The sequence below is a fragment of the Oryzias latipes genome, chromosome 16, assembly GCF_002234675.1.
Source record: "Oryzias latipes chromosome 16, ASM223467v1".
Taxonomy (NCBI): Eukaryota; Metazoa; Chordata; class Actinopteri; order Beloniformes; family Adrianichthyidae; genus Oryzias; species Oryzias latipes.
Window position 1 is genome coordinate 12536627 of NC_019874.2, and position 12970 is coordinate 12549596.

General features: G+C 39.7%; 1 protein-coding gene across 1 annotated transcript in view; it reads left to right on the forward strand.

Moving 5' to 3' along the window:
• The first annotated feature begins 319 nt into the window (after positions 1-319).
• The window catches only part of adamts16 (ADAM metallopeptidase with thrombospondin type 1 motif 16), a 66356-nt gene continuing 53705 nt past the window's right edge, over positions 320-12970 (forward strand). The window contains exons 1-3 of the mRNA XM_023964549.1: positions 320-643; positions 716-794; positions 5209-5567. Of these exons, the coding sequence (XP_023820317.1) occupies positions 548-643; positions 716-794; positions 5209-5567 (534 nt within the window). The 5' untranslated portion in view covers positions 320-547. The remainder of the gene's footprint in view (positions 644-715; positions 795-5208; positions 5568-12970) is intronic.

Genomic DNA, 12970 nt, shown 5'->3' on the forward strand with positions numbered 1-12970 from the left:
TACTTATAGCAAACTCACCAACCTGCCGGCAGAAGTGATGGTGCAGGTTCAGTGCAGGTGTAAAAAAAAAAAAAAACACTGCAGACACTCATGACGGAACTTCAGACGGTGTGTGCCCAAGGAAACACATAAGAACCCATGCTAACTGACTTTGCATAAAGGTCTGCCAAAAAAAAGACTATTTAAGAAAATCCAATGGTATCCTGGGAGTCCAAATGGTGTGTGGGGTCACTAAGTAGAGAGAGAGACACACACACACATTGGAAAGGTGGTGGAGGTGGAGGGGGTCGGCTGTCGGTTGTCTGCCTGAAAAAAAAGAAGGGAAAATGACTCGCCAGGGGAGAGTGGCTGAGTTCAGGCGAATCGCTGCATCTGGACTATGCGCTAAGTTGGAGATGAATGGGACCCAGGCTGATGTGAAGAAGTTTGCATCAGATGATTGATGCTTCAGTCCTCACAAGCAGGACAACCGCAGCCGTTGCTCCTTTCAATCGTTGATCGCAGAGTCTTCCTCCTCCGCTGGTGCCAGTGGTGGTGATCGTCAGACATGAGCGGAACCCGCGTTCCGTGTGCAGGCTGGAAACGCTGGACGCGCTTGTGCGTTTTTATGATCTGCTGGTTTTGCCTGTGCGCACCGAGCAGGGTAGGTTCACTGCGCGCATTTACGCAGAGCCGCCTGACAACTTCCTTCAAGAACTTTCTTCTTCTCTTTCAGTCCGCACTGCTGGTCAACACTAATGAATATCGAGGCGCGTCGACTTTGCTTCAGTCACTCAATTTACCTCCACACACAGGTAAGCAGCGCGCGGTGCTACTGTGTGCTTAGTGGATTTTACCGGAAATTCATAAATATGATATTTATCAAGGTAATGTGAGATTTTTATTTTTATTTTTTACACAATCATGGAATAAGTTTCATTTGTATACATCCCTGAAACTGTATCACCTTTTCTCTGTAATACCGTTCTTTACCGCTGGGGGGCGAGCTGCACCCTAACACGGATGGGATTCTGCAGCTGACTTGACACAAAGACCTCAATCTGATGTGTGTAAAATCAGGAAAGGTTTATTGTTCCTTGTTGAAACACCATTGAAGTTTTTTTTCTTCTTCTCTTTGGCTCTTTAACTGTCAAGGCAATGATCAAAAGAAGTCAGTTAACTTGCAGTTCAAATCAATCAATTAATTTTTTTTATAAAAAGTGGTGCCACATCCACTGAGAGCTCAGTGATTACTGCACAGCACACACGTGTGAAATATGTCTGCGTTGGTTTGGATCCATCATGTGCCGAGTCAGCAGCCTCTTTGGCGGCTCATACTGCAACAAATCTTATTTATCATTTATTTTGATGAGTCTTTTAGCAAGATATTTTTAAAGGAAGCATATGCAAACAATTTAAAATAGAATTAAATAACAGTAATTTAGTATTTTTGATTGTGTGTATTTAACAGATTTGTTGTGTGTTCTTTTTTTGACACTTCAATTTTGGACTTAAATTGTGTATAGTTGTATGTTAACCTTCATTTGGAGTACCTGCTGTTTTATGAGCGTTATAGGAACTCAGGAACCACTCAGCCAACAAACCAACAACTGCAGGATCTTGTGTCAGCTCAGCAGACGTAATTTGTGTGTGTGTGTGCTTTCTTTTCCCGCAGACTCTGTTTGTATACTGTCCATTATGGGTCACTGCAGCTGCTTTTTGAGTCAAAGTGGGACATTAAAGTAGACATACGTGTGTATGTGTGTTGGCATGTTGTTAGTGAAGTTAATGTTAAGGTTTTAGAACAAAATTATTACATTTAAAGACATGGCAATTTGGTTTTCGTTGTTGCTTTCCAGTCTTAAGCATTGTGAAAATTAGATGTCTATTCTAATATTGTACAAAAAACAAACAAACAAACAAAAAAAACCAAGAACTAGTATATAATTACAACCTTTTGTAGAAAAACGTTTTAGGTTTTTTCATTATTAAGGTTTTTCAAATCCATTGAAAAAAAATCTTGCACTATGACAGAAATACTTGCAATGCAACCACAAAGGGAGCACTATCCAGTGCTTTTGTGTGCTTTTATGCCCCAAGTCCAGGTAAATTCCCAAAGTGGTATCGGGAAGGGTATGGCATGTTCAAATGAAGCCGAATCCAAACATGCAAATTGTGAACAGAATTTCCTTACCAGATTGGTCGTAGCGAGGGTCAAACACGACTGCCACCAGCGCTGTTAAACAACAGGATGCTGGTTAAAAATTGGACAAATGTAGGAGAAGAAGAAGGTGTGTTCATAGACAGAAAGTGAAAAGGAAAGGCAATAAGAAATGACTTAAAGTGATTTAGAATGTAGGGACTTTGACATCCTGTGTGTTCCAGAGTAAGAGATATAAAAAAAAGAGCATCAGGTTCAAACTTTTTTAAATCATAGTGTGGATGAAAGAGGTATGGAGTTTGAGTTATCCTGAAGGAGGATTTTCCAAATAAAGATGAGAGGGGTGATGAGAACAGGTTTGGATGAGAGCTAGAGGAGAAGGAATACTGATTGGGGAAGACTTTAGCAGACAGAAGTGATGAGGAGGGTTGGTGTTCAGAACAGGACTGCAGAATGATAGGTAGTGGCGGGCTTCACTAAAAGAATGAAGATGGCAGTGGTGAACACATTTTTCCAGAAGCAGGAAGCAGAGGGTGACATAAAACAGTGGAGGGAGGAGAATTTGTTAAATTTGTACATTTGTAATTTGAAAGGGAGTCATGACTGCAAAGTGGTGGCTGGAGAGAGTGAAACCAGACACAATAGGAGGGCGGTGCATAGGATGATTTTGGTGGTGAGGAGAATGAAGAAGAAGAGGGGAGAGCTGAAAACCAAGAGGTGGGAGTTAAAAACTGAACAAGTCTTGTGTAGCTTTTAGAGAGGAGTTAAAACAGGCTTTGGGACATCAGATGGAACTCCAATGTGATTCGATGGATGCAGCGGGAAACTGGGAGGAAGGTTGGTGTCATCTGGAATGACAAAAGCACATTAGGAGGCCCAACGGTGAAACGAAGTCCAAGAGTGTGTAAAGAGGAACGATTGGTTGAGAAAAAAGTGGGACTCTGAGTTGCCTAATTCTGGTTATCTAGATCCACCTCCCTTTTTACAGTTCTCTCTGCCCTGCTGTCTGATGACCTACTGACTCAGGTGTCTCTGATTCTGACTGAATGAACATACCCGATCTAAGTCATCAGCAGGGTGAATTGCAAGAAAAGCTGAAAAACAGGCACAGTGGTCAATCTTAAGGACCAGGATTGGGCAGCAGGGGTTTAAGTGTGGGAAAGAGATGAAGAGGAAGAAGGTTTCAGGTGTGATGTTTGACAAGTTTCAGCAAAAAACAAAGACAATGAGCAGAAGACTGCAGTGAGAGCAGCCATGTTGTTGGCTCATGGACGGGAGGCAGAGCTGTGATACTGAGGTTCTCTATGGCAGTTACAAGGATGGATGAAGATAGTGGTTCACTTCTTGTACAAGTATTTTGTTCAGTTCTAATAAGGAATATGTATTGACCTATTCAATTGTATGGTGAAAAAATAAATAACTAAATGTCATGTGAGGAGATGCAAATGTCAATGAGTCAGTGGTTAGCAGAGTAGTTGGTTTAAGGAGCTGGATTGTAGTGGGTAATGGTTTATTGTTCATGTGTGGTGGGTGAGAATTGGACCCTTGTCTGTCGGGCAAAGATTTCAAAACAGAACTGTACATGAGATAGAAATGGTTTCTTGTTTTTGGTTAGACACTGATGAGCTCTTTGACTCCTTTTTGAAGACTATCCAACCTCTCAGTCCAGAATGTTCCCCCTCATTGACTTAAAGGAGAGTCCACTGTCCTTAAGGAGATGCTGAGTCCTGGCCTGATGTTTTGGGCTGTGTGTCAAACATCCAGATCAACAGAATCTGCGACCTGTTTCTTTAAATAAAGCTTTGTCAGTGAAGCCCCTTGTTTATTATCCAGGGGACGTCTTGAAGCCGAGTCATGGCAGCTGGACTTAAAGTTTGGAAAATGAATGGAATTAAATAAATTGGAAAAAATCTGCCCCGACAGTTTGCATCTTATTTCCCATGATATCAATGTTTTCACTGACTTGGTTTAATCCGTAAAGCCTGTTAGAGTATGGATGAGTGAGTGACTGTCTGCATAGAAAGGCAATTAAAAAAAGGTATTTAGTTCCAAGTGCAACATACGTTTGTTGTATTTTTAGTGATATTTTTTGTGTCTTCTGACAACAATTTTACAGAATTAAAGCCAGTAAAATAAAGGAAAAAAATGCTTTTACATTCACATTTAGCTAATCATATCGAATTGTGTAGTTGGCTCAAGCAGATTGTATGTATTGCAAATGGAACAACAGAGGGCACTTTGTCAGTATTTTATTTGGATTTGGAATTGATTTATTTCAAGCAATTAAAACAGAAAAACACTAAAGAAGACAAAAATACAAAGTCCTTATTTGATTTGAAAATTAAGATAAATAAAAATGAGTGATAAATATCCATATACATCCACATACGCTTGTAAATGTTGCAGTTATATTACTCCTCATCATAAATAGTTATATTTGCACTTATACATGCAATATATGATTAATTGAATCACATTAAATTTGGCCAGCAAAATAAATCACAAATTTATCATTATCGCGATATCAAGCTGTACAAGAGGTACATCGCAGAAGGCAAAAATTGCAATAAATGGCTCCCTTAAATGTGCTAAAACAATCTTATGGCAGCTTGAAGTATTCAACAAATCAAATAAATCCCTTTGTGCGTTTGACTAGTTTGATGGACGCCTTCACGTTGTTGACCAATCAGATGGAGTTCTTTTATGTTAGATGTTCATCTCCTATGTAGATGATGGTCAGTTGGGGTATCATTTTTTAACTGTTGCACTGAAATGGAAATGAGGTTTTTGGTTGTTTTGCTAAGTGTTTATGTAAGTTATATCGTCATCGCGGTATGGATCATATATATCGCATATCGCGAGTTTTCTTTAAATCGTGCAGCCCTACATTAAATCCTTTATTTTATTCTCCAGCTTTCTGACGAGAAAAGCTTTCACATCACATAAAAATGGAGTCCAACAGTTTTGCATGATTGAGTATAAATGCGTTTGAGAGAAGTCAAACAAATTAAGAGCTAAATAGTTTTCGCAATTGAATATTTACATATATATGTATTTTTTGTCTTTAGAGTACGAGATCGTGGCTCCATATGAGGTCAGCCACGAAGGTGTGTACATCTCTCACAGAGTTTCACACCATGAGCGCAGAAGGAGGCGGAGATCTCTGACTACAGAGGCACAGTCATCGAACAAAGGCGGCAGCAGTGAAAAAGTCCACTTCCGGCTGAGCGGCTTGGGGCAGGATTTCCACATGGAGCTGTGGGAGGCCTCGGAGAGCTTGATAGCACCTGGATTTACCATCCAGGTCCTGGGAAAGAACAGCACCAAGAGCCTGAGGGCTTACCACCAGGATGACCTCTGCTTTTACCAGGGGTCGCTGAGGTCGAGGGTCAACTCCTCAGTAGCACTGTCTACTTGCATGGGGATGGTAAGTCTCAACATGCACAGAATCAGGTTGCAGAAGGATCTGAATGGGATAGAGGGATTGGATGACTGAAATGCTTTTTTTCTTGTGTGTCAAGAGGACTTCAGGGTAATTCCAGTGTCCCGTGACCATTTGGGCTTAAATTCAGAGTTGGACACATTTAGATCGATCATGATTGAATTCCCTTACAACCTGTGGAATTAGTAAGCACGAAAGCCAAACGAATTTGGGTCATCTTTACATGTCTGATAGCAGAAACGGTTGGGGGTTCTTTTATGACAAAAAAATGAAGGCTAAGTTGGTGTCTTATGAGATTTCAACAAAGACTAAAAGCTGAATGGACACAGGCCGGCCTTTACAAGGCCAAACGAATAGACCCACATGCACAGCAAGACAAACTTGAGGTAACCTCTGCTTACAACCCCAAATATGAAGTACTCACAGATTTTTCTTGATGCATCCCTCATGCCAAACTTTGTCTTATCTTTTATGCAGCAACCGTTGCCCGTCTTTCTCAATGTTTGAAGTGATTGTGGTTGATGTGGAATGCAGGAATGCTGTGTGAGAGTGCATGTTACACACTATTGAAGCATTAAAACAATTTTAACTGGATCTGACAGACATCTGTCTATGTTCCCTTCCTTTGTAGATAGATTTCCTCCTAGACGTGGAAAAAAATCTACCCTAAACAAACCAGGTTTTCCTAATCCTTTCCTCTTGTTACGGAAATTAGGATGCCAATTTAGGTAACCTTTATGAAACCAGGTCATTTGAGAAAGCTTGTAGCCAAATTAGTTAAGCACATGTTCACCTCCTACAGAGATGAGACTTCTCCAAAAGCAAATTTATATAACAAAATCTTTTAAAAGTCCAACAGGGAGGTGGAGCTGGTAGAAAGGAGAGATGATTTTTATCAACTTTTTTGAGTTTTTAAGTGTATGATAATGTTAATTCTTGACAAAAACAACCCCATAGTGGTATTTTGATCCATTCACGCATTTCCCCCAGGTTTACACACCTTCTCCTTGGAGCTATAGCGGTGATCAGAAAAAACACTTTCCTCTTTTATATGCACATCCATCTTTGAAAAAGTTCGGATGTTGGTTTTTTTCGTGGGCGAGGCTGACTCCAGGTTGACGTCATGAAATGGGCGGCACCCACAAGGAGCGAAAGCCAGTGCCTCAGAGATTGAGTCGACTTAATCCTGGGTAAGAAAATGAACTGCAAAAATAGCTCATGTTTCATTAAAAATTAGTTCTTTAGTGTGCCAAAGGTTATATATTATCATAAACATAGATATAGTTTACTCTGAAAGGCCTAGGAAGAGCAGGATATAGACCCTTTAATATGGAGGATGTGTAAAGACCTTGTTACACTTTTGTATATAAGTAATTTAGTTTACTTTAGTTAAACAAATATGTATACTGTATATATCCAACTTTGTTCACCACACCACTAGTCTTAACTCTAAGCCCAGAAATGCACTTTATCAAGGCTATAACATGCAAAATGATTGCATTTTAAATTCCAGACACTTTTCTGACAACCATCTGCACACATACTTATGCAGATTTATTGTAATTTTATACGTTTTCACTGGTTTTTTTTCAGGTACTATAAGTGCTTGTTCAATATCTTGGTTAAAAAATAATTGTAATTGGATAACTATTATTGTCCAAGTCAAAACTAAATAAATAAAATCAGCATCCGACAGTGCTGTCTTATATTGAACTTCTGCCCTTTTTGCAAAGCAGCATAAAGGCAAAACAGCCTTTTTTTAATTGGCACATTGAATTTAATTCTAGCCAAATATTTGTCCAAATAAGTCTGGCAACATTTCATATTTGTCCCAAAAAGAAAATTTGTATTTTTTTTTTACCTGAATGGACTCTTGAGGTTATTAGAGGGGGATGGCCCATCTTTCTGCTTTTGTTTGTATAGTAGAAGACCGCTGCTGTGTCTGAGAAATGCCCTCTCAGAGCAGAAAAATACTTGTACATCTCTGGGGATCTTTTTCTTTTGAGTGTGTATGCATACATGAGTGTGTGTGTAGTGCTCTAAGCAGATCCCAATAAAAGATTCAGCCAAAAAGGTCCAGGGTTGCAGAGATTGTAAACACGATTCTCACGGCGGATTCTGGCTGGGATGGACTGAGGGAAGAGCATCAGCGGGAATTTGACTTTATTTGATGTGAAGAAAAGGCCACATAAGATAACGGTGTTCCCAGGGAAGACTAAAAAATGTCTTATATTTCTCAGCAATGTCTAAATGCCACCTAGTCTCTGAACTTCTATGTAAAAACAAAGTCTGAACTGGAGAACTAATGAGTAATAATTTAACTCACTAAGGGAAACGATGTTGGATAATGTTAAGTATAATCATAAAGGAGATTTTAACTTCAGTCTTGCATCCACACAGGGGTGACCCGAATGGTTGCTATAGGTTTTTGGGTTGTCTGGGCCTGTGGAGGGTCGTAGACAGATCTGGCCCTGTCTTAAAGGGAGCGCAAGTGTGTCTTGCAGTTCTGTTGAGGCTCATACAGCCACCTCCATTGGACATCATGAAAATGCAACACAGGATTGTCATCTGTATGGTAGGCTAAGGGAATTGCGATGGATTAGTCAGTATACCGTAAGTTACACGCACTTATGAGGTTTGGGTGAAGCTGTCATGTGCCATAATCTAGAGGTTTGTAAGATGTGCACACACACACATCTTACATCTTACGGTGATGCTTGGGGATGCTGTCACTCACAGCATCCCCATAGTAAAAACTGCATGAACATTTTATCTGTACGGGGTCACCGAACGGCCTGGCCCTACAATTTGCATATTTTGATTAGCCCAGCCTCGTTTCCACCCGAAAAGGCAGTTGTAACTGAAGGTTAATGTAGAGGATGGATGTGGTGTGACGAGACATTTTTGTGCTGTGCAACTTCAGGTCCCTAAAAGCACATCTGAGTGCCGCTCCCGCTGCAAAATCTGTGGGAAGTTCATCCATAAGGATTGATTTATTTGCTTCTTCTGCTCAATCTTGTTCATATTAATCAAAGTGCTTCAGTAAGTACAGTTAAAAATCAACTCCAAAATTTTAGAATGTATATAGTGTGTACCTAGAATGAGGCCTTTCATTCTTACCTTACACTAAAAGCCCTTAGTGTGTGTGTCAACAACCGTTTCATGAGGGAGAATAGATTCTCCTTATTTCTGTTGTTCTTAAAATTTGGTAAAGACGGTTTGACCAGTTTTCACACGCCTATGTGGGAAACTTGTCCTTCAAATTTGACGATGGGGATCTGCTCGCAGACAAGATGGCAGCAAGTAGCCAGAACCGGATTTGTAAAACTGTTACGCCGGAGCGTTAGCTCCAGTGTTCATTCACCGTAACTTTTCAACCCTTAACGAGGTCATCTTGAATCAGCGTATTCTGATGCGGAGAAAAACGGCTTTGCAGCAGTATTTAACACTTTATATGCATTATCGTGGAAAAGCCGCGTTGAATAGTTACTTTCCGGCGCAAAGCCACTTTTCTCTGCCGATCAGCAGATCCACGTTGATCGCGTAAGGAGTAACGGTCAGAACTAAGCAGGCTTTGACAGAGACATCTCCGGCGTTTAGGTTTTAACACTTTAAGCTGAAAAAAAAAACCCAGTACCTGTTAGGGACGCCAGTTTAATCAGTATTTTTAGAGAAAAAAAAAGTGTATTTTCTGCCTGAAATGGGGAGGGCGGGGAGGACGAGACGTGAACTTCCGGTTCTGGACTTGGGGTTCCGTCTAATGATGTCAGGGTGCCATGCTGTCTGCAACCAGGTCGTCTTGCATTTGACCCACCCCCCTGAGGGAGTGCTGAGTTTGAAGTCACAGCCCCACTCTGGAGAGTTTTAGTGATTTAACCCCCGAATCCTAAATGCTAAGAGGGAAGCATGAGGGCATTAGGTTGCATTTTAATAGTCTTTTGTATGACCTGACTGCGGATTTAAACCAACTATTGCCCAGTCTAGCAGTACACACTCCTCCACTGGAGCACTTGACTGTTAGAGTGATTATAGTACATAGCTGCAAAACATATCAAGATTATTCTTGGTACCTCGAATAAAAAATGTAGCTGTTATAGATGGATAAAGAGAGAGAGATTTAAGAACACATTAAATGGACAAATATTAACATACAATGCAAGTATTTACATTAAGAAGAAACTAAGTCAGAGAAAACATAACTGAACAAAAAAAAGAGAGCAAGATGAGGTAGAAATATAGATATATTTGTTCTCAGAGGTATTGCTGCTCGCATTATGATGGTTGGGGTTTATAATCTAATTACTGTATTTGGTATAGATAAGCCCTCAAAAGAGAAGAGAAAAAAAAGAAAGAGAGGCTAAAACCATTTGAGAGCTTAATGTATTTTTTTCCCAAACATTTTATCCAAAGGTGAATCTACCAGCTGTGTTGTAGACAGTTATTTATTTTCTGAATTTGGGATCCATTTCAATTGAATCAGTCTGTCATTTCACATAAGTATGTTATTGTTTTTGCCCTTTTTTGTCATTTAGAAAGTGGAATATTTTCTGGGCTGCATGGCGGAGTCCAAAATTAAACTTTATAGATTGATTGTCATCTTTAAAAAATGTCACTAGGTGTGCATGTGAGCGTCGGAATGTGTTTGCCGGCAACAGACTGGCGACCTGTTTAGGGTTGTACCCCGCTGTTGCCCAACAGGAGCTGGGATAGGCTCCAGCAACCATACGTTGCCATAGGGGGATGGATGGATGGATTGATGGATAAATGCATTCTTGGATACTTTGATGCCATGAGCTACTGTTTGGGGTAATATAATGAGATTTGCAATTATTTTTCATAAATCAAGCAGTGTTTTTAAACATTTTGGTTTCCTTTGTCATTCTTTTACAAAATTAACTGCCGGCACTTTGTGTGAGGATGATAAACAAAAAATCACATTGGAGTTCTCTGAATGACTCACAAAGGGACGTCAAAAAGAAAGATCAGCTTTAAAAAATAAAGCATAGAGAGGAATGGTCCAGTGTAAGTTCTTTAATCTCTCCTTGGCATTTTGAAGTGCTGAAAACTCCCTTGTAGGGAGCGCGATGCTGTGAAAACTAAGATGACTTTTTAACTCTCCACTCCTGGCAACTGTGGTCAGCCCACTTTTGATGAAAGTCGGGAGATCAACTGTAAAAGTCCCTCACTTACAAGCAAGGAATTGGTGGAATAAAAGTAGCAAGCCAATCCCGCTAACTGCATTGTTCACCTGCCAAGTGGGCTGATACTGTAGACGGTCACACATGTGGAAGGGGAGATCATAAAACAGTTCCTGCTCTGAGTCGACTCCTTGCTGCTGCATAGTCCACTCTAGTCTGGCTTTTATGAGAGTGAGGGTATTGCTGGGTTTAGTAGAGGTTCTGCACAGACATTTTTCAATCTAGGGTTATAAATCCTTATTTTGTTGCTCTCTACAGACATCTTGTGTGAATTTAAGCTCTACTAAAACTCTAAATAAAAGATAAGGTACCTCTTTTGGCCCAAAATTCATAGAGTTTTGAAGGTGGACATCTGGACACACTTTGAAATTCTAAGAACTTGTAAGCTAGGAGAGACAAACGGTGTGTGTATTTTGTTTAACAGCAAATGGGCTTCTTTAACCCAGTTAACATGAACAAACGGATAAATCATTTTCACTCCTAATGCCTGCAGCTTTAAGCAGCACATGAGGACTGGTGCAACTTTAAAAGTTAAATGTTGATTTTAATAGGCTTGTGAGCATCTGCCTTTGGCACAATACAGAAAATGATCTGTTGATGCCAATCTGTTTGTTCATTATGCTGTTTGTTCATTATGCCCCCCCCCCCCCCGTTTTGTTTTTGTGTTTTCTCCGGTGAACATTTTTGCACATTATTTTATAAAATTTTTATATACGTTTTATTTATTTTTTTATTGTAACCCTTTAACAGCAGAGATGTCACCGGCGACACCTAAATAACAGACGCTCAGTGGCGTACCGTAACTCTGCGACTGTTTACGAGATTACTTGAATCTACTCATTCTGAAGCTATGTTCACACTGCCATCACCGTAATCTATGCATATTTTGGGCTTCTGTTTACGTGTCGCTACAATTAATCCATGAGTTGATTTCTATTCCTAAAATCGAACTAGACTGATTTGTCTGAGACAGAATCGAATCGAATTGACCAATACAATTTAAAAAATCGTTTTAAAATGAGATAAATCGATAATCAAATAGGAACTGAAAAATACCACATGAATTGAGACATGAAAGGTTTATTTTACTATAACAATATAAATGACCAAGTGCCATTACTTTTGAATAGATTTGCAAATAATTCTTGTTAACTTGTTTGTTTGTACACATATTTGATTTACGCTTAATTATCTTTCACGGAATCTGGAAAACTTAACCTGCATTGTTCAGTACCCAGGTATTTATCTCAAGTTTAGGTCAGTGAATCGGATCATTAGAAATAAACCAAAATTGAAAGTGAATCGAATCAGCAACCACAAATATGGAACTGAGCCATTGTTAAAATGAATTGTTTAGCTGCTAGTACTGTCGTATTGGCAACGTGCCAACAGGTTAAAAAATTGATCATGGAGGGAAAATTAATAATTGCAGTTTGTGCCCGGCTGGAATTTTATGATGCCGGGTCTTTCATTTATCTGAATAGAGCTGTGAAAGAAAAAGTCCAGAGCAAGATGCACAAAATTTGCACCACTTCAACATTTTCCACCAAGCCTCTTCCAACTGTAGCTACATGCAGTACTTTGGGTAACGCCATTCCAGTGTGAACATCATATGCTGCAAGCACACTCTTGAAAAAAACGCATTGTTTTATAATGGCACAAAGTGGCTTTTCTCCACTATAGCATTAGCGGATTTACGTTGTTTGCGTAGGCACGTCACTACTGTGAAGTGTTGCATGTCAGCACAAGGTGCTGGGCACTGGAGGTATTACTCTGGCGTTAAAGGGTTAAGTGAGTTTTTGCCCTCCCCTATAAGTTTAGCAATAAAACTGTTCAAATGATAACCATAAATCTTCCTCATTCTATCATCAAACGTTATGGCCCTTGTTCGCAATCACACTTGGGGGCATAACAAAGTTTGGCTGTTAAACAGAGAAGCTGTGGAAAACTGGGTGAGGCAACCTGAAAAATAAAACTTAAAATTACTATATATATTTTTCGGAAGATTAAATAGAAAGAATATTTTTATTTTTTTCTGTTCTGTGTCAAAATAAAAGTTTTTCACATAGGGTATTTTATTGGTGTGTCTTGGAAAAGTTCTCACATTTGTAGCTCAATTTTACATTTGGCATCAGAGTTAAACTGCGAATGCGTTGCCAGTTCAAATCAGCACAAGGGCATGTGCTTTCC